This window comes from Galeopterus variegatus, unplaced genomic scaffold, assembly GCF_000696425.1.
Source record: "Galeopterus variegatus unplaced genomic scaffold, G_variegatus-3.0.2 Scaffold2582, whole genome shotgun sequence".
Lineage (NCBI taxonomy): Eukaryota > Metazoa > Chordata > Mammalia > Dermoptera > Cynocephalidae > Galeopterus > Galeopterus variegatus.
In genome coordinates, this window is record NW_007728693.1 from 189,851 (window position 1) to 212,417 (window position 22,567).

The window sequence follows — 22,567 nt, forward strand, 5'->3', positions numbered from 1 at the left end:
CGGGCGGGCAGGCGCGGCGGCGAATCCTGCTGTGGACTTCGGAGTCGACGGGACGAGCGGGGCAAGCCGTGCGGCCGACTCGTCCGAGGTGAGCCTCGGCCGGGGGATGGCGGGGGCGGGGCCGTGGGGACACTCCGGGCTCTGCGGGGACCGGGCCTGGGCTCTAGCGAGAGGGTATTGGTGGGAACTCCCTGCAGGGCGAGCCATGGGGACAGCGTCGTGGCTGCAGGTCCCACGGGTCAGTTAAGGAGTGGGCCGGGGCGGCGGGATTGGGGAGCTGGACAGGCGACCCTGTTTGGTCCCTGGACACGTCACTTCTTAGGTCCTCCGCTTTCAGAGTGTCCCACCTGTTTTGCAGTGGAAGAGTCGCTTGTAGGTTTGCTTATGCAAACGTTCTGAGTCCTGTCCTCCCTAGACGGGTTATACTCAACGTCTTGTGTAGAAAATGGGACCGACGGGACACCTGGTGACCATCAAGAGGAGCGGGGTCGACGGCCCCCACTTCCCACTGAGCCTGAGAACCTGCTTGTTTGGAAGGTGAGCCCCGCGCGCGCCCACGTTTCAGCTTAGAAATACGGGAATGCGCGAATCCCGGTGTAAAGTCCGTAAACATGCTCTAGGATTAGTTCCTGCCCTCCGGTTTCCCTGGTAACTTCCCTATACATTTTCACCTTGACGTAATTGTTTATTACTAAGGAAAAGTTTGAAATGTTCATATAGATAAGTGGTTTTTTTAAAAACAAGCAAAAGTTTTTAAATTGACTTGATAGAAATCTTGCGATTCTGGAGCCTAATTCGCTTCAGGCAGTCTTTAGAGGACACGGTGTGCCCCGGAGTCCCTCCCCACTGGGCTTTCCCTGGCTACTCTGCTGGACGCTATGAGAATGAAGGAAGGAGGTGCAGTCCTTGGCTCTTGGCTCTTTTTGGAAAAAAGAAAATGGGCAAAAAATCCCTCTTGCTTGTGTTTTGAGAACTATTCTTCCTTGAGAACTGTTGCCTTCCTGTTGTGGTAATTACCCCGTGTCAGGGTAAGAGGCACAGTTACTAACAGCGCCCCCTTTCATGCTCCAACGCGTCTCCCTTTGTGGCCTGGCTCCTGACCCCCATGCTGGCCTCACCCCATTCTCCCAGCCCTGTCACCTACCAAGGTCAACCCACCTAAGGCATTCCAAGCTCTTGCTCACCTTGGTGCTTTACACACTTGGAACTTTATGACTGTAATTTTCTGCCCACCCTGGTACTTGAGTGATTCCTTTCCCTCTTTTGGGTATGTATTTAAATGTTACCTAAAAACAAGGCTTTAATGCAAGCTTGTCTTTCCTAGCACCGCAATTGCATTATGAGTTGTTGGTTTGCCTCTCCTCCTAGGCTAAACTCTCCAAAGGCAAGGACTATCTTGTTAATAGTTAGGTACTCAGGGCCAGGAATGGTGACTGGCATGTAAGAGGTGACCAGTGTAATACACTCTGGTAAGTGTGCAGTAGAAATATGGGCCGGAGATGGGGACTTGCAATCAGTAGATGGCAGTGGTTCTCACAAGAGGCCCATTTTACAAGGTGACACTTGGCAAGGTCTGGAGACTTTTTTCCATGTCACCATGGGGGAGGGACTTGCTGCTGTGATGACTGAGCAGAGGGCAGGGGTGCTGCTGAGCACCCTGCAGTGCACAGAACAGCCCCACACAGTGAAGCGTCTGGTCCAAAATGTCAACAGTGCTGAAGCTAAGGAACACTGATCGACAGTAATCCTCCTGCCAAACAAATTTTCATTTCCAATGAGGTTGTCTCTCTTTTGCTGGGATGTTCTGATACCTAAAAATCAAATTCTCTTCTTGGCATAGAAGAAGCTGTTCACTTTCCCTAGTTTCCTTTCTCTTCAAAAGATAAAAAATAAACACTTCAGTCTCAAATGGCACCCATTTTGGTTAGTCTACAGTAGTACCTAAGTATTTTTATACAAGATATTATAACTTAGAAACCAATTCATAAGTGTTTGGTCGTACAACATGGGTAAGAAAGAGATATGGTGGGCCGAGCCCGTGGCGCACTCGGGAGAGTGCGGCGCTGGGAGCGCAGCAGCGCTCCTGCCGCAGGTTCGGATCCTATATAGGGATGACCGGTGCGCTCACAGCGCTCACTGGCTGAGCACGGTGGGGCCGGTCTCAAAAAGGACAATAAAAAAAAAAAAGAGATATGCTTAGACTCCAAAAGTTTACTTGGCGAACAGATAGGACATTACATATTTTGTTCCAACTTTCTAATCTACAGGATAGAACAGGAACACCAGATTCCAGGAACCAGCTAATGAGCTTAGGGTTATTAGTTTATGTGTAGGTTTATTCTGCTGTTTTGCCATATGTTAGCTTTCTGTGGAAAAGACCCCTTGAATCCAGATATTGTTTTTTGTTCCTTGCAGATTAGTATTTTTAATATCAGCAGACTTTTTTCACTGTCACTTAATACAGAGTAGTTAGCTCACACATAATGAGCATTTACTAAGGGCCCAGCAAATGAGTGACGTATACATCTCATTTTATGTTTGAACAACACGATGTAGGAGCTAATGTAATCTCTTTTCTGTATATGAAGAAACTGAGGCACAGAGTACATAAAATACTCTGCTTTGGGGAATGATTAAAGTTTTAAACATACATAACAATACAAAGAAACATATTTAAACTTTTTTTTAAATCACAGTGTTAAAAATAGTCGTTTTCCAAAACTGATATAATTATACTTTTTTGTCTAAGTATAGCTGTTTATATAAAAGGTAATTCAATTTTTATTCTAGTATTTTCTATGTTTTTTTTTTTTTTTTTTTTTAAAGCCTCGTCATGTGAAGCAGTGGGAGTGTGGAAGGAACAAAGAAATCTGTAATTGGTTGTGATCAATCTCAAACACCACTGCCCTCAGACCACCTCCATCATAATTATTTTTAAATACTTTAGGTTTTAAAGTTCTAAAGGAGTTGCTTATGCAATACTTGTGAAAATCATTTGCAAATGCAAAGGTCATTTATGTTGCCCATTTTTTTTAATTAAAAAAATGTAATTGACACATAATTGTACATATTTGTGGGGTACAGTGTGATACTTCAGTACCTGTGTACACTGCATAATGATCAAGTCAGAGTAGTTGTATCCATCATCTCAACAATTATAATTTCTCTGTGTTGGGAACATTCAAAGTTCTCTCTTCTAGCTATTTGAAAATATAGAATAAATCATTGTTAACTATAGTCAATCTACAGTGCTGTGGAACTCTAGAACAGCAGAGAATAGTTCTAGAACTCTGCAGTGAGAACTCTAGAACAGTTCTAGAACTCTACAGTGCTGTAGAACCCTAGAACTTGTTCCTCCTATCTAGCTATTATCTCGTGCCTGTTACCCAACCTCCCCCTTCCCCTACCCTTCACCTTCCTGTCATCTAGCTGCCACTATCCTACTCTCTACTTCTGTGAGGTCAACTTATTTAGCTTTTGCATATGAGTGAACACATACTGTATTTATCCTTCTGTGCCTGGCCTATTTCACTTAACAGAATGTCCTCCAGGCTTTTCTAAGTTGTCACAAATGACAGGATTTCATTCTCTCTTTTATGTCTGAATAGTATTCCATTGTGTGTATATACTATATTTTCTTTATCCATTCATCTGTTGATGGACACTTAGGTTGATTTCATATCTTGGCTATTGTAAATAGTGCCGTAGTGTACATGGGACTGCAGGTATCTCTTTGACATACTGATTTCCTTTCTTTTGGATATATACCCAGTAGTAGAATTGCTGGATCATATGATAGTTCTAGTTTTTAGTTGTTTGAGGAACCTCCACACTGTTTTCCATAATGGCTATACTAAGTTATATTCCCACCAATAATGTATAAGAATCCAGGAAATTCTTAAAGGGCCAAAAAGAATGATTACATTGTGTAATGTTCAATATACCAATTATCCTGATTTAAGCATCACATATTGCACACAGATACACAGGTAACGATATTCAACTCTACCCCACAGAAATGTACAATCGACTGTGTTACAATAAAAAAAAAAAAAAATTTCCCTTTTTCCACATCATGGGCAGCTTTTGTTATTTTTTGTATTTTTGATAATATTCATTTTAACTGGGGTGAGATGATCATTGTGGTTTTGATTTGCATTTCTCTGATGATTAGTGATGTCAAGCTTTTGTTAAATACACTTGTTGGCTATTTGTTTGTCTTTTGAGAAATGTCTATTCAGATCATTTGCTCATTTTTTAAATGGAATTTTTTTATTTTTATTTTTTTCTTGCTGTTAAATTCCTTACATGTTCTGGATACTAACCCCTTTCTGATGAATAGTTTGCAACTATGTTCTCTCATTCTGCAGTTTATTTCTTCACTCTGTTTTTTGGTTCCTTTGCTGTGCAGAAGTTTTTTAATTTTATATAATGCCATTTATCTATTTTTGCATTTGTTGCCTGTGCTTTTGAGGTCTTATTTATAAAACGGTTGCTTAGATCAATGTCCTGAAGCATTTCCCATGTTTTCTTCTAGTAGTTTCATAGTTTTGGGTCTTACATTTAGGCATTTAAGTCTTTAATCCATTTTGAGTTGATTTTTGTATATGGTGAGAGATAGGGGTCTATTTTAATGTTCTGCATGTGGATCTCCAGTTTTGCCAGTACCATTTTTTATAGACTGTCCTTTCCCCATGTATGTTCTTGGTGCCTTTGTTGAAAATCATTTTGCTGTAAATATGTGGATATATTTCTGGGTTTATTATTCTGTTCCATCAGTCTATGTGTCTGTTTTTGTGCCAGTACCATACTGTTTAAATTACTATAGCTTTGTATTATACTTTGAAGTCGGGTAATGTGATGCTTTTCTTCCAGCATTGTTCTTTTTCCTCAGGATTGCTTTGGCTATTCGGGGTCTTCTGTGGGTCTGTATGAATTTTAGGATTTTTCTTCTATTTCTGTGAAGAATGTCATTGGTATTTTGATAGGGATTACATGAATCTGTAGATAGTCTTGGGTAGTATGGTTTTGTTTTGTTTTTTTTTTCCTTTTTTTGTCTTTTTTCGTGTCCGGCAACGGATCGCAACCCTCAGTGTCGCGCCCGTACCGGACCGGGACCGGCAACGGGATCGCAACTCTCGGTGTCGCACCCGCACCTCGCTCAGCCAGTGAGCGGGAACCGGTCTTTATGTGGGATCCGAACCCTCAGCGGGAACGCCGCCGCGCTCCCAAGCAGCGCACTGTAGCAGTGCGCCACCGGGCCGGCCCTAGTATGGTTATTTTAACAACAGTCTTGCAACCTATGAAGATGGGTTGTGTCCTCTTCAATTTCTTTCATCAGAGTTTTGTAGTTTTCCTTGTAGAAATTATTCACCTCCTTGGTTAAATTTATTACTTGGTATTTTATTTTTTAGTAGCTATTGAAAATAGAATTGATTTCTGGATTTCTTTTTCAGATCATTTATTATTGGTATATAGAAATGCTACTGATTTTTGTGTGTTGATTTTTTTATCCTGCAACTTTACTGAGTTTATCAGTTCTAAGATTTATGTGGTAGAGTATTTACAGTCTTCTCTATGTGAGATCATGTCGTCTACAAACAGGGTCAGTTTAACCTCCTCATGTCCAGTCGGATGCCCTTTATTTCTTTCTCTTGCCTGATTGCTCTGGCTAGGACTTCAAATGCTATGTTGAATGAGAGTGGTGAAAGTGAGCATTCTCAAGTTGTCCAGGTTCTTAAAGGTACATTCCTTCTCTACCTAATTTGTTGAGAGCTTTTATCTTGAAGGAATGTTGAATTACATCAAAAGCTTTTTCTACATCTATTGATAATGAGCATATATCATGTTTATTGGTTTGTGTATGTTGAAACATACTTGCATCCCTGGGATAACTACAAAGATCATTTACATTGTACGTTTCGTTTTGTTATTCCTTTATGATATTACATTTACAGATCAAACATACTAATCAAATTCAGTTTTATTTTGAAAAATTGAGGTAAATTTTTTAAAAGTTGAACAACCAAAAATAAAATCTTAATTCTTTTATATTAAGGGGTATCGAATGTGACATCCGTATCCAGCTTCCTGTAGTGTCGAAACAACATTGCAAAATTGAAGTCAAAGAGCAGGAAGTAAGTGGATTTTTGGAAGTTGATTTTTAAAACTTTTTAATTCACTTTTTATCCATTCATTAGTAACACATTTTCTCCTTTCTTTCCGCTTGAAGGCAATATTGTATAATTTAAGTTCCACAAATCCAACCCGAGTAAATGGATCTGCTATTGAAGAACCGGTGCAACTGAAACATGGAGATCTAATAACTATTGTTGATCGATCTTTCAGGTAGGTAAAAACTAATTGGGTTAACAATAAATGGCACATTCTAATTAACAGGGATCCTTCTTTAGCGTTGATGAATATTAAATCTTTCGTATTTTCATTCTCAACACTAATCTTAATCTAAGAGCATATGGATCCAGAAGGAATGACGAGTGGGGTTCACTGCGATAGAATTCAAGGATTTGAGTGCAGATAATTGTGTAGCAGAAGGGTGACCTAGTCCTAAAGGAGTTTGTTATTTTGTGAATGTTGTGAAACCTCATGAGGTTTTTAGTTTCTTTTTTATTTTAAAGCAGAATACACTCATAGAGAAAGGTACAAAACAGAATATACAAGTCAGTTTATCATGATGTGAACACCCTTGTGATTACTACCTGTCAGGGACTGAATTGTGCACTCCCCAAATTCATATTTTGAAGTCTTAACCCCCAGTACCTTAGAATGTGACCGTACTTGGAGACAGGGCCTATAAAGAGGGATCTAAATTAAACTGAGGCCATTATTATGATGGGCCCAAATTCAATGACTGATGTCATTATAACAAGAGGAGACTAGGACACAGAGAGAGACACAGGGAAGCAGGTGCACAGAGAAAAGACCATGTGAAGAGGCAGGAAGGGGGCAGCCGTCCGTAAGCCAAGGAGAGAGGCCGAAGAAACCAGCCCTGCAGACACAGCCTCCAGAAGCGTGAGAAGTGAGTTTCTGTTGTTTAAGATATCCAGTCTGCGGTATTTTGTTATGATAACCCTAGTAAACTAATACACTGCCGAAGTTGTAGGGAACATTTCCAGAAGCTTCTTTCATGCTGTCCTTTACTCACTGCTTCTATTTCTCACTAAGTAAATCACCATTTTGGCTTTTGTGATATCATAAAATTCTTTGGAGTTTTACTTCGTGAGCATGGATCTTTGAATACTACAGGTTTGTCTGTCTTCGTGGCACACGTGTGAGAGTCACAGCATGCTGCGTGTCTGTGTAGTGTGTTTATTCTTACTGCATAAGCATTTCGTTGAGAAAAACATACACAAAATACACAAAAATAAACATATTTATACACAGTTTGCTTGTTCTGGAAGGGCATTTGAGTAATTTCCAGTTTTTGAAATGTGTTGATGTGTGCCTTATTAAATATGATTAATTTTTTACTAATCCGTCCTGTGTATTTGAAAGTAATGTGTGTCTCCCGCCCTTGGATGCAGTGATCTCTCTCTATATGGATGTGAGATTCAAATCTTTTATATTCTTAGTAGTCTTCCCCCTGCTTATTTGTCACTTTAAGAGATAGGTTGAAATCCTCCACCGAGGATTTATTTATTTTTCTTTTTTAAAACTCTATTAGTTTTTGCTGTAGTCATTTTAAGACTCTCCAATGGCATTCAAATTTAGAATTACATCCTCCTAGTGCATACAATTCTTAATCATTTAGAAACATCCTCTACCTTTACTAATACTTCTTGCCTTAGTGTTTCCTTTAGATGATAAATATATCTACTGTAATTTCCTTCTGATTAATGCTTACCTAGTGTAACTTCTTCCACCACCTTGATTTCAACAGTTTGTGGTCCTTATGGTTTAGGTTTTCCCTTGGAACCTGCTGTCAGGTGAATTTTTGTTTTTAATTGGGATGTCCTCCTGACGGATTGACCCTTTTATTATTTGACCTTCTTATTACCATAAAATGTCCTCTGTCTCTATGAACAATTTTTGTCTTAAGGTCCGTTTTGTCTCATGTTAGTGTAGGCACTCCAGTCCTCCACTGGTTGCTGTTTGCATGATGTATCTTTTCCCATGCTTTTACTTTCAAACCATTTGTGTCTTTAAATCAAAATTGTGCTACTTGTAGACAGCATATAATTGGATCATTTAAAAAATCCATTCTGCTAAATGGATCTCTGCCTCCATTACTGCTTTCATTTGTATTAAATAAGTATTTTCTGATACACCACTTAAATTCCCTGGTCATTGTTTTTTACCATGCTTCTTGTGAGTTTGCCTTTATTTGTAAAGGCTATTTTTATTTAATATAGACTTCTATGTAGGAAGTCTTTGACATGGAACCAAGACTAGAACTGTTTTCCCCAAAGGAGATACTGTTCACGTTGAGATTGATTGAGATGTTTACAGACCTCCAACAGGATTGGGAATGGATCTTAGAAAGATGGACTTGATTCAGAACTCTGCTACCATGAGAAGCAGTTCCAGGTGCCTGACTGCTTGAGATTTTACTGAGGTGGCATCTAAATTCAAATTGGGCCATTTTGAGTAGGTTCCCAATTTTCATTATTCAAAACAAAAAGTTGCTTCTATGAATTGACCCCTGAGTTCTCTTAGAACGATTATGAATCTTGTTAAATGTAGCTTTCTACAATGTGCCTGTCTTGTTCAGACACAGATTTTGTGGGAAACTGAAGAGATCATAGTGTCCTAAAGTGAAAGTATGGCTTTGCAGTTAACCTAAAGTATGTGACTTCACAGTGTGATAAAAAGTCAGGTGCCACCAGGCTTGTTGGTTGACTTTCAAGACATCAGATAACTTCCATGGGCATGAACTGTGGTATTTTGTTACAACAGCCCTAAAGTTTTGCTCTCAAAGGTAATAGGTTCTCACACAGGAGTGACTCAGGTATACTGCTGAATTATACCCAGGCTAGCCAGCGATCAAAAGTTACTCTATGTCTACTACTTATCTAAGTCAACTTACCTAAGTTTTTACTATAAATACTTTTCTAACTCAATTTATTTTTATGAGAAAGGTATATCTTAACAGAGCTTGAAATTTGTTCCTTGATCCTTAGACATTAATCAGATATGGAGACTTTAGCCATAGGGTACAAATCTTTGATTTGGATCTGTGTCTGTCATTCTACGCACCGCAGGTATGAAAAGGAAAGTCGTTCGAATGAAAGCGTGTCAACGGAATTTCCAGGACAAAAGCATGAACAGGTGACGGTAAATATCCAACTTCGGGCTCTGATTCTTTTTTGATGATTTGAAATCATTTATATGCACTTTGATGAATGATTTCTTACTTTAAATCAATGGTAAGGGAGGATTGCTTAGTAATTATAGTAGGAAAATGAAATTAAGCTATTATAGCATGTTGAACTTAGATTATTAAAATAATCTAAAACTATATTTTCTCTTTGCTATTCAGAATGAGAGCACTAAGTTGTTCTTATGCTTTTGGCCAAAAAGGCCACTAGTGTATGTTATGATCTTATCTTCTTGTAGACCTGCAATTAGGGCAACCCCAACACATAGAAATAACATTTGGGGACTATATTATCAGGTGGTTCATTTTTCCTCCAAGTCATTGTACTCATCTATCTTTATGTGTCTGAAATAACCACATTATGAAAATGTAAAGTGAAAGTATGGCTTTGTAGTTGAGCACAATGTGATAAAAAGGTGCCACCAGGCTTGCTGGTTGACCTTCAAGCCATCAGGTAACTTCCATGGGCATGAACTGGGGGAAACCCAATTTTGCTCTCAAAGGTAATAGGTTCTCACATATAAGTGACTCAAGTATACTGCTGAATTATACCCAGTTTAAGTCATTTTTCCCCTCCAAGTCATTGTACTCATCTTTGTGTGTCTGAAAGAACCACATTATGAATTATGTGAGTGCCAAAGATGGTTACCAATTGTAAAGGACAGATGGAAGAGAGTACTGTACTTTGCCATGTGAGAGAATCCTATTACTTGAGTATATTAGCGTAGAACAGATATTCCAGTGGTATAGCACATTAAAACACAATTCTGGGTACATGCTTAGAGATTTAATGGGATTTAGTAGGGTTAAGATAAGTCCTGAGAATTTCTATGTTTACTACTTTTTAGGATACTACTCCAGCTAGTCTCATGCGATCTGGTTGGAATTCCTTGGCTTAGGAGACTAATCCTAGGTGCACCTGAAATTAGGAACAGGCGCTTGAATGTCAGGGTCCCTGCCATGTTAAGTATTACTTCTTCCCTAGAGGGTGACCCTCATGTTGATCCTGCTGCTTCTCAGCTCTGGTGGTGAAAAGCTAGTTTTTGAGGTATGCCACACCAGCCACTACCCAACTTGTTAGTAGGTGTAAAGAAATAAGCCAAAAAGCTCATTGAACTATGGCTTAGACACGTGACACTCAACAGTTTATCAACTGTTTGTTTTGTTCCTAGTCTGTGATAAAATAAGGATTGAAATCAAGTATATAGAAAATTGTTACAGCAATTTGGCAGAAAAATCTTATGACTTGAGTATAATCATACAAAAAATATGGGATTATACATTATACATATTTTACATTTTATTAGTAGTTCATTTTTATTGTTTAGTCATAAGATTCTTGGTCTACTTCAGATTGGAAATAAAAACTCATCCTTCACACAGATAGTTTTAGAAGCAATGTGTCAGATAACAAGAAACTTGAAATTGATTAAGAAGTTAAATTCTTTGCTCTTGGTAATATTTTTTGGATTTTTTTCTTAATAATCCAGATATGCTTTTCCTCCTTTGGAACAGCAGGCCTTTATGTCTTACATATGTGTTATTCTCTAGTTCTTCCGCACCTGCCCCCCAACCTCTGGAAAAAAATTCTGTAAGAAGAACATGCAGGCTCTGTCTGTGGGGAGCCCAGTAGGAGGGCTGCGTCTGATTTGCAGGCTGAGGTTGCAGTGCCTACAGAGGCACTGTTTTTGCTTGTGACTTAACTTCTAGGCTCTCAGATGTACCCTAAGTATCCGTCAGCTGAGGGGGCACACATGCAAAGTGGAGCCTTCAATGACAGGTCCTATGGCCCACTGATTGTAAAACTGATTATAAAGGCAATAAATCTGTGCCCACGGTGGGCGAACAGACCTTCAGTGAAGGTGATATTTAATTTTTGCTTTGGTTCTTCTTCCGTACAATGTGGGAAATAACTTTAAGGAAGTTATACAAACCCACTAAGGTTTGATTTAAGCAATTTTAAACCTGGGGCTTGTTTCCTATTGTATCACTTACTATGTGTTTTTAAATCAGCTAAGAAGTGCTTGTATCATGATTTGGGCCCATTCTCAAACAAAGTCTCTAAAAGTTACATAGAAGCAGTTTTTATACAGAAGATAATAAGAACACTATTTTCATTGTTATGATTGTCAATATTTAGGAAGGCATTTAAATCACTGGTTTTGTTTTCCCTCTTTACAGAAACCATCACGTCGTGTCTCAAGATCTAGCTTCTCTTCTGCCCCTGGTTAGTAGTGATTTGATTTTCCGGGATCCTACAAGTCAGATCTTTGTATAGCATAATGGCAAGGAAGGGTCAAAAAGAATGCAAGCGTGAGGTGTGCAGGCTTGTCAGTCTAAGATTTTGTGTGGTACATTAACATGTCAAACATAGGCAGATACCTGAGTTGCTTTTCCCTAGTGATTGGTGGGGTACCATATTTAGCAGAATCCAAGTATAAATAAATTGCTTGTTCACTTGTCAACTTAATTCTGAGTAGTTTGATAGCTATGATATCTGATACTGGTTATTGGAGGCTAATGTGACTTATTTATTTGGATCGTCCTTTAGTATCATAAGACTTACAAATTTTAGGCACTAAGTAATTTGTAGATTAAGTGAAAAGCTAAGTTATAAGACAATTTGAAACAATTAACATTTTGCATTCCACAAATGTTAATCTTTGAGAAAATGCTGAATTTCTTTTTCTTATTTCATAATTCATTGCCAAGATGGGAAAGATCAAGATTCCAATACCCATTCAAAACTCACTGAAGGAAATGTTTCAGGAAGCCCTCTGGTACATGTCAAGAAGGTCAAAGGAGACAGTACTGCCTCGCCTGGCTCAAAAGACACCGTAGCCCAGGAAATACCTAGTATCGTTCATTCCTCAGAATATCCTGCACATAATGGCAGAAAGGCAAGAGATCCCACTTCTGGGGTTTTTGAAGAACGTTTCAGGGTAACAACATCAGTGACCTGTCTTGGAGAATTGAAGTCTTTTCCCTCTACACAGAGTCTTAACGATAGCAAAAAAAGTGAATCTCCCTTTAGGAAGCTTTATCAGTCAATGAAAGAAGAGTTGGATGTAAAATCACAAAAAGAAAATGTACAGTATCATAGAAAATCAGGATCACAAACTGAGTGTACAATAGAAAAAGAAAGCACTGATGATTTACAGAGGGAGACCCAACTATTGGTCTCACGTAAATCAAGACGGAAGTCTGGTAAAAGCACCCCCATTAAAGTAGACCTTGCTTCTCCTGAGCAAGAAACTAGCCGGACTGAGGGAAACGGCACTGATATGGAGCCTGCTCACACTTTTAATGAGTCTGTGAGTTCCACCATTCCTCTCTCTGAGACACCCAAAATGAAGACTCCAGTACGGTATTCCAAACAACAAAGTTTGTCACAAAAACACAAGAATGAAGACCTATATATTACTGCTGGAAGAGAACCTGTAATTCTGGATAAAAGTGAAAGCTTCAAGGCAAATGATAAAAGAATTACTCCTAGGAAGCTTTTATATAGAACCCAAACACCAACTAAAGTTGAAGGTGCTGCCAACTCTGGCAATAAATCAGGAAATCTTTCTTCCAAAAACAAAGGGAGTATGCCTGCAAATGTGGAAGTTCTACCTGCAGAAACAGAACCTCAAAATCAGCGGTTTCTGACTCTGTCGCTTGTTCAAGCTGAAAGAAAGATTCAAAAGGATTCCCTCAATGAGCCTGAGAAATTGGGCACACCAGCTGGACAGTTTTGCTCTGGGGTACCTGGTCTTAGTTCAGTTGATGTCAGCAACTTTGATGATCCCATTAGTAAGTTTATTTAACTATATTTTTTCCCCTAAAATATTAACACCTTCCTTATATGTAGAAATTGGTTAAATGAAGGTCTCACTAATTTATAACGTTGCCTTTGTGGTAGAGAATCTACTAAGCACTTAGGGTAAAATGATAAGACAGACGTGTTTCATTGTCTTAGCTGATAGAGTCATAATGAAGTCCTGGATGATTACAATAAGGAGTAATAGAGGAGGTACAGGTTGCTAGGGAAACACACAGCAGGGCCTATCTAAGGAGACAGAGTGGTCCAAAAACATATTTAATTCTCCTTTTCCATCTAGAGATAGAATAATCATAACTGCTTTCCACATGGTTTTAATTCTGAACTACAACAGCTGTATCATATAAGTTCAGTCACTTGGAGTAAATCACTGGAAATCCCTTGGAAATCATTGAACATAGTGGTAGCTCTCAGGTGTTTATACTGTTCTCAGAGTCTCCTATAAGCAGTTTGTTCTAAACACTGGACTATATCATAGGTTTACATATATGCCAGGCGGAGTTCTACATGCTTAATAGATATTAACACCTTTGACCCTCAGTGAAATAGGAGTGCCCACAAGTGGATTTTCTTTTTATTTCCATGTGGCAAATTGGAAACTGACAACACATGGCCACAAAATAAGTGGCAGAGATATGACCATTATGGTAGGTGTGGTAGCTCCTTGGCATCTCCTACACTTTTCAGGACTGGCTTATAGAAATACAAGGTCTCTAGGGCCGGCCCGGTGGCGCACTGCTATAGTGCGCCACTTGGGAAGCGCGGCGGCGTTCCCGACGAGGGTTCGGATCCCACATACAGACCGGTTCCCACTCACTGGCTGAGCGAGGCGCGGGAGCAGCCCCAAGGGTTGCGATCCCGTTGCCGGTCCCGGTCCGGTACGGGGGTGACACTGAGGGTTGCGATCCGTTGCCGGACACGGAAAAAGACAAAAAAAAAAAAAGAAATACAAGGTCTCTAGGGCCGGCCCGGTGGCGCACTGCTATAGTGCGCCACTTGGGAAGCGCGGCGGCGTTCCCGACGAGGGTTCGGATCCCACATACAGACCGGTTCCCACTCACTGGCTGAGCGAGGCGCGGGAGCAGCCCCAAGGGTTGCGATCCCGTTGCCGGTCCCGGTCCGGTACGGGGGTGACACTGAGGGTTGCGATCCGTTGCCGGACACGGAAAAAGACAAAAAAAAAAAAAGAAATACAAGGTCTCTAGGCATTCTGATGCAGTAATCTTAATATCACGGCTTTGTTTCTGCAGATGGCTCACAGTGGTGGGGGTGTATGGATATCTGTAAAATTAGACCTGTAACCGTCAGTCACATTGTTCCATTGAGTCTTGTGAAGAGGAAGCATCACTTAGACAAGGGATTTACTCTAACTAGTGGTTCAGGACGATGCGCAGTGGGCGGTGGGGCTCATGGACTGACTATCAGAGTCACCTGGAGAAGTTTTCCACAGCGCACACATTCTACGCTCTGGTAGGTCTGGGTGAGGCCCAAGCACATGTCTTTTTAGAAAGTTCTCTCTGGCTACTGCTAAAGTTCCATCTCCATCATCCCCCACCCTCCATCCTCGCTCCAAAGTGAAAGCTATTACTGCAGACTAGTCACTTTTTGAGCTATGTCCACGTGTAATTTTTCAGTATTAAAGAAAACCTCTGTACTCTCAAAATTGGAACTACATGTCTTAGTGGTTTCTCCTGAGAGCTTTCAAGAATTCTTGACGTAGCTTTAGCTTTATCAGTATTACAAGAGAATCAAAGTGTGCTGTGGATGTCAAATTCTAATAAATTTCTAATGGGTTAGTCTTTAACACTAATTGGAAATAAATCTTAAGCCTTGGTATGTTTTTTCATTGATCTTTCTACGTTTGTCTTCATTACTTTAGATAAGTGTGAGGGGATGTCTTTGACAAGAAGGCGTGTGTCCTTTGGTGGTCATCTGAGACCTGAGTTATTTGATGAAAACTTGCCTCCTAATACACCTCTCAAAAGAGGAGAAACTCCGAGCAAACGGCAGTCTCTGGTAGCTCACACTCCAACTGTCCTGAAGAAAATTATCAAGGTAAGTTTAACAATTAGAATTACCATTCACGTCTAATGGCTCACACACGGTACATATTCCTTCCAAAATCCTGACACTAGTAGAATTACAATTTAAACTCTTATTTTTCTAACAAATAAGCAAAACAAAAAACTGAGTGAAAGCTCATTTATTTGGGTGCTGGAGAATGAGCATCTGAGTTCCTTAACTGGCTGTTCTGGGGCCAGTGTGGTGGGGAGGGGAGTCAGGGAGGTCCTCAGTCCTTTCCGTTTAGTGCTGAAGCCCCCAATGCCCACGCTTACCCTCATAATCACCCTGGGTTACAGCTGAAAGATTCAGGACGTATCACCATTCATAACCACAAGCATTGCTCTCCTTTCTTTTAGAATTATAAAGCTATATAGTTAAAACATTTCGCTGGTGGAAAGGGAAATCCTTGATGATAAAACATCTATCTTTTACACAGTCAGCTTTTCAGAACTTTTAAACACGTTTTAATTCTTAGGCTGTCTTGTCCTCCCTTGGTATTAGGTATGTGGAAAGATGTGGCCCCATAGCTCCCCTTCATAATGGGACTTGGCAGCCTTCATTTTCCTCTTGTACCAAAAGGAGTGGAAAGCCGTGCCGGGCTCCCCTCCCTTTTCATACCCGCTCACGGAAGAGAGCAGCCCCCCTTCCATTAGACCACAGGGGTGGGACGCACACAGCTGGTATTTGCTGGCATTGAGTTGGAGCACACTTCTCTCTCACTGGTCACGACATTCCTTCCATCTTTCCACCTGTCATACCTTAGTTCACATTGTTGCTTCTATTTCCTTTCTTTTTCCTTAAATGAATGGGGCAGTCTCACTTCTACCTTAGCCTTGAAAGACGGTGGTTTAAATGTCTGATGCTTCTAGATTTAAACAGCTGAAATTCTTAATTGAGTGAGTTTTTAACAGTCATTGCAGAGTTGTCACGTCCTTGGTAAGGTTTCTTATGAACATTTCTGTCTTGTCAGGAACAGCCTCAACCAACAGGAAAAGAAGAGTCTTCGGAAGTCTGTTTGGAAGGGACTGCACAAAATGTGTTTACGAGCTCTCCAGCTCCCAGTCCTGGGAAGACTCCGGCTGCGAGTGATCAGAGGCGAAGGTCATGCAAGGCATCCCCCATCTCTAGTAGGGGCAAATCACCTCATCAGACAGATGTTCCTAGGGGAGGCGGGAGGAAGAGCGGCAACTTGCCTTCGAAGAGAACTTCCATCGGTCGAAGCAAACATGACATTTTACAGATGATTTGTTCCAAAAGAAGGAGTGGTGCTTCTGAAGCCAACCTGATTGGTTAGTATTGTATTGGCAGACTCAATATTAAGGTGAGTTTTCTCATTAACCCTAGTTGTAAGAAGTTTTACCGTCTTTTCCCTTTGACAGTTGCAAAATCATGGGCAGATGTAGTAAAACTTGGTGCAAAACAAACACAAACGAAAGTCATAAAGCATGGCCCCCAGAAGCCGCCGAACAAAAGACGGAGAAGACCTGACACTCCGAAGGTATGGAGTTCCAGTGTGAATCCCTTCCTCATGCATACTGATGTTCTTTAAGATGACTTCAGGGTATGCTCATGCTTTGATGTTTTATCTCCACACGTTTTTTTCTGCAGAAGCCTATGGACAGTGTTCACAATCAGTTTAGCACAGGCCATGCAAATTCTCCTTGTACTATAGTAATAGGGAAGGCTCACACTGAGAAAGTCAACGTGCCTGCTCGGCCCTACAGAATGCTGAACAGCTTTGTTTTCAACCAGAAAATGGACCTTAAGGAGGATCTTTCAGGTAACAAGATAGCCTTAACTCTTACAAATCATAAACTTTCCGACTCTTCTACTTGGGACTTTGTTGGTGTTTGCTGCCTTTGTTTATCTGTTGTGTGTGGGATTACAGAATAAACAATTGGGTTAACTTCCTGAGGTCATAGTATTCAAGGAAGATAAAGCGAGTTTGGAGTAGGACAGGTCTCTGACAGTTTGGGGGATTACACGTCCTTTATGAAGTAGGTATGGAAAGGACAAGTGCATATCTTTGCCTGGAGGGCAGCTTATGTGTGGACAGACTGGAAAGTGCCTCCCAGTGATCAAAGGGACTTGCTCTCATGATTACCCCTCTCACTGCGGATGTACTCATGGGTTGTCTCAGAGGCGAATCAGTTGTTTTTGAGCAATATTTTGCTCCTTCAACATTTTCTCTCTAGGTAGCTTAACTCTTTCTTGAAAGAAAGCTGTATGAGAAAGTTCCCTTTAACTGTTAATAGCTGAGTCAATGTTCCCACTCGATTCCCACTCTCAATAGAAGTGTGACCTGACTCATGTTGTAGCAAGTCAGAATCATGGCAAGAAAGCAGATTTTAGGGTTATGTTGCATAATTTGTCCAATGGTTTCTATGTACAGTTTGGGAGGGAGGTGAACTTTGAACTCTGTTGGTGGAAACTTATTTTTATATTATGGAAGATTATGAGTTGGAAGAGTGTTGTGGTCCTCAGTTAATTCATGCAAGGTTACATTCTAATTAGAGTCATTTAGATCAAATCCAGCAAAATAAAAACAAAAACAGAAAATGGAGATATAGGTACACATATGTATGCTTATAAATTATAAACACACATAAACTAATTTATATGTTAAAAAATGTTAAAAACAAATCCTCAAAAATATTTTCAAAAATAAGATAAATAAAATTTTAAATAGCACCTGGGACAGTGGACCATCCCAAGCATTTCTTCTTTGAAGACATTTTCCTAGAGAGTCAGACAATTCTCACTGCTTGGCATGAGTAACTTTCATTACAAAATTCCTAAATCTGCTGAAGACTAAAGCTGGGTATTTTATTTTATGTTATTTTATTTTGTATTTTTGTGACCGGTAAGGGGATTGCAACCCTTGGCTGGGTGTCGTCCACACCGCGCTCAGCCAGTGAGCGAACCGGTCATCGCTATATAGGATTCAAACCCACAGCCTCAGCGCAGTGCTGCACACTCCTGTGTGAGCCATGGGGCTGGCCCTTTTTTTTTTTTTTTTTTTGAATGCTGGGTATTTAAGGCCTGAAAGGCTATAGAAGGAGGAGATTTAAGTGGATGGACTGGTTTGGACGGGAGCCTACAGAACAGGCTCCCCAGCACATTGCACAGACGCCTGCCAGACTGAGCTTTTCCATCCGTTGATGCCAGAATGAGAAAAGTAAGAACGTGTGATTATACGTGCTCTTCAGAAAGCTCAATCTTCCATATAAACTACTGTGTTGTTCCTTTTTTTTCTGAGATTATGTCAGTACTCCTTTTTTGGTGTTAAAAAGAATGATATGGGAGTAAAAAAAATATTAGTTGATGGCACTAAGAACGGGCAGCCTCTGTCATTTTCTAAAATGTGGGCTGAGATTATGTCAGTACTCCTTTTTTGGTGTTAAAAAGAATGATATGGGAGTAAAAAAAAATATTAGTTGATGGCACTAAGAACGGGCAGCCTCTGTCATTTTCTAAAATGTGGGGATAAGTTATTTGTACATAAAGTCTAGAACTGAGGAATCTGAAACTTTTAGAAAATAGCATGAGGTTATTGAGTTTCTGGACACCTGAGGGGAGTCCCTGAGGAGAAGACACCCATGACCAACTTCTTGTCCTGTCCTCTGGCGAGTGTTCACGTCTGGGGACTATTTCGGAAGACCATAGGGGTCAACTAACTACACTTGACTGACTTCCTTTCCAAGAAAACCAAGGAAAAGAACATAATACATCTTCTCTTTACTCACTTTGTAAAAACGAGCACAGTGTTGGTGGAATCATGCATTCTGTGAGGCCCAGTGTACCAGGAATTCTAGGGAGGTATCTGTGGTTGACTTACGATCTAGTTCTATGGGAGGACTGTGTTATTTATATGTAAGCAACGTGTTTCAAATATTTTCATTTGACAGGGATCACTGAAATGTTCAAGACTCCAGAGAAGGAAACATCACAGATGCTGAGCACAAGGCCCGTCACCCTTTCACATTCAGAGAATTTGCTTGGAGAAAAGTTTCCAGCAACTGATTCAGGAGAAAACCCTCTGCTACCCACTTCAGGAAGTTTAGGTTGGTTTCCTTTTTTTCCTAGCACTGTGATGTTTTTGGATAGGAATTTACACACTATATATATATTTTTTGCCATCAATATTGTATTCTATACAACAGATGTTACTGATAAAATACCATTTCCATCTTCTCTATCCTGTTGTTTAAAGGGGGGCAGTTGAAGTAACACTGGCATTCATTGACAAACACAGAAAGACTCAGTTATTAAGTTTAAATGGCCCATGCACACTTTTATTACAAGTAAAGACGATAATATAGCAGACAAGTACGATAGTCTCTTACCATACTTATGTATAAATTACTCAAAGTCACAATTATCGCAAATTACAAAAAAAGAAGATAACAGTTTATATGCTGTCCAGTTGTTGGTGCTAATGCTCTGGATGGCAGCAGGCCCCAGGGTGAGTGTGAGGTGGGAGAGGTGAATCTGTCTTCCTCTCTCCTTTGCTGCTGGTCACCATGTTCCCATCAGAGGAAACAGCTTGCTACCCTGAAGATGCTTGCTGTAGTTAAAAAGGACAATGTTTCCTGTGTAATGTGGACCCTAAGTACTGAAGCATATTAAGTATAACCCATGTTATTTCATTGGCAGATCAAGGCAAGAAACAGCTGTTTGTTTCTAATGTTTGAAAGGGGGAAAAATCTGTATTTGGGTCAGTGACACATGACATGGCAGCTTTTAACTGTGCCATGACTAGTGTGTAATACTTATGGGCTAGTCAGTAGCCTCATTTCCTTAGCTAGTTATGAAGCTGAATTATTGGTTTTTATAGTATATTTCATGAGGATAAAACACTAACTTGGCATAGACAGTGAATAAAATATATTTATTGTATATGTTTTTATTTTTACAGGAGAAAATGTGTTCTCCAAAATTCAGATTGCAGAAGAGCTCTCTGATAAATGTTCTGCAAGTCCTACCTTAGGACAGCAGTGTATAAATAAAAATGAAAATGCGGTGAAAACACCTAGGAACATATATAAAATGACAGATGTGGAGATGAAAACCCCAGATGCTGACAGAGAGCCTTTGAAGACAGTATCCAGTGCAAACAAGTTAAGAAGAACTATGGGGCTCAGAAAGACACAGGTGCCCCCTACAGAAAGTAGCAATGAAGAAACAAAAGCTGCCGCTGCTGAGAACGTCACAGGCAGAAGTCCCAGGAAGATGCCACTAGAGGGAAAGAAAGCGGAGGGAGAGATCGAGGGAAGTGAGAGGTCTCTTGAGACATATGAGGAAGATATCCAATCAAAAGAAAATTCTGAAAAGAGAATGCCTGCCAGGAGATCGAGAAGAACTTGGGGGCAGACCTGTGCACCAGCAGCAGACCTGGCAGTTCTCGAGAGGCTGCACGATGCAGAACCCATGAGAGACCTGCCAGAGAGCCAAGGGCTTCTCCAAACACCAGATCGCACCGAGGAACTGATGAACGAGGAGGACAAAACCTCTAAAATCCCCGGCAAACCTCCACAACCAGCACCAGTTGACACCCCGGCAAGCACAAAGAGACAGCTCAGGACACCCCTGGGGCAAGTGGATGTGACAGAAGAGTTCTCAGCAGTCAGGAAGCGCACTCATCGCTCAGCAGAAACCACACTCACACACACAGAACCCGTAGGGGATGGTGAAGGCATCAGAGTGTTTGAGGAAACTCCAAAACAGAAACACAACCCCACAGACTATGCAACTGGAATGAAGACATGGCCAAGAACTCCTAAGGAAAAGACCCAACCCCTAGAAGACCTGCTAGGCTTCAAAGAGCAATTCCAAACATCAGGATGCACCAAAGACCCCATGACTGATGACAAAATTACTAAAATACCCTCCAAATCTCCACAATCAGAACCAGCGGACACCCCAATAGCCATGAAAACACAGCCCAAGACACCTCTGGGGAAAGAAGATGTAGAGGAAGAGCTCTCAGCACTGACAAAGCTAACGCAGACATCAGGGAAAGTCACGTGCTCACCCAAAGCACCAGCCGGTGATAAAGGCTTCAAAGCTTTTAAGGGATCTGCAAAGCAGAACCTGGATCCAGCAGAAAATGTAACTGCCAGCAAGAGACGTCAAAGAGCACCTAAGCAAAAGACCCTTCCTCTAGAAGATCTGGCTGGCTTCAAAGAGCTCTTTCAAACACCTGGTCAAGCTGAGCAATCAAAGCCTGTTGGCAAAACCAGTAAAACGCCCTGCAGGTCTCCACAATCAGAACCAGTAGGCACCCCAAGAAGCACAAAGAGATGGCTCAAGACAAGTGTGGGGAAGGTGGATGTGAAAGAAGATCTCTCAACACTGAGGAAGCTAATGCAAGCATCAAGGGGAACTCTGCACACACCCAGTGCACCAGAAGGCGAGGATAAAGGCATCAGAGCATTTATGAGAAGTCCAAAGCAGAAACTGCATCCAGAAGAAAATTTAACTGAATGTACAAGACAGCTAAGAACACCTAAGGAGAAGGCCCTTCTCCTAGAAGACCTGGCTGGCTTCAAAGAGCTCTTTCAAACACCCAGTCAAGCTGGGCAACCAATGGCTGATGGCAAAACCAGCAAAACAACCTGCAAATCTCCACAACCAGAGCCAGTGAAAACCCCAACAAGCTCAAAGAGACGGCTCAAGACACGTCTGGGGAAGGTGGACGTAGAGGAAGAGCTCCCAGCACTCAGGAAGCTAACGCAAGCATCAGACAGAGCCATGCAAAACCCAAAAATACCGGTAGATGATGAGAATTACATCAAAGCATTTATGGGAACCCCAAAGCAGAACCTGGACCTGGCAGAAAATTTAACTGGACATAAGAGACAGCCAAGAACACCGAAGGAAAAGGCTGTTCCCCTGGAAGACCTGGCTGGCTTCCAAGATCTATTTCAAACACCTAAAGGGACCAGGGAGCCCAAGACTGATGATAAAACTACTAAAATACGCTGCAAATCTCCACAACCAGAACCAGTGAAAACCCCAGAAAGCTCAAAGAGACGGCTCAAGACACGTCTGGGGAAGGTGGACGTAGAGGAAGAGCTCCCAGCACTCAGGAAGCTAACGCAAGCATCAGACAGAGCCATGCAAAACCCAAAAATACCGGTAGATGATGAGAATTACATCAAAGCATTTATGGGAACCCCAAAGCAGAACCTGGACCTGGCAGAAAATTTAACTGGACATAAGAGACAGCCAAGAACACCGAAGGAAAAGGCCGTTCCCCTGGAAGACCTGGCTGGCTTCCAAGATCTATTTCAAACACCTAAAGGCACCAGAGAGCCCAAGACTGATGATAAACCTAA

At 41.0% G+C, this 22,567-nt stretch overlaps 1 protein-coding gene across 1 annotated transcript in view; it reads left to right on the forward strand.

Annotated features, from left to right (window-relative positions):
• Positions 1 to 445: 445 nt before the first annotated feature.
• MKI67 (marker of proliferation Ki-67) overlaps positions 446 to 22,567 on the forward strand; it is a 30,531-nt gene continuing 8,409 nt past the window's right edge. Inside the window, exons 1-12 of the mRNA XM_008582353.1 lie at positions 446 to 537; positions 6,059 to 6,137; positions 6,233 to 6,348; positions 9,222 to 9,288; positions 11,519 to 11,564; positions 12,050 to 13,135; positions 15,043 to 15,218; positions 16,198 to 16,516; positions 16,607 to 16,725; positions 16,836 to 17,007; positions 19,136 to 19,291; positions 20,146 to 22,562. Coding sequence (XP_008580575.1) covers positions 446 to 537; positions 6,059 to 6,137; positions 6,233 to 6,348; positions 9,222 to 9,288; positions 11,519 to 11,564; positions 12,050 to 13,135; positions 15,043 to 15,218; positions 16,198 to 16,516; positions 16,607 to 16,725; positions 16,836 to 17,007; positions 19,136 to 19,291; positions 20,146 to 22,562 — 4,845 coding nt within the window. The remainder of the gene's footprint in view (positions 538 to 6,058; positions 6,138 to 6,232; positions 6,349 to 9,221; positions 9,289 to 11,518; positions 11,565 to 12,049; positions 13,136 to 15,042; positions 15,219 to 16,197; positions 16,517 to 16,606; positions 16,726 to 16,835; positions 17,008 to 19,135; positions 19,292 to 20,145; positions 22,563 to 22,567) is intronic.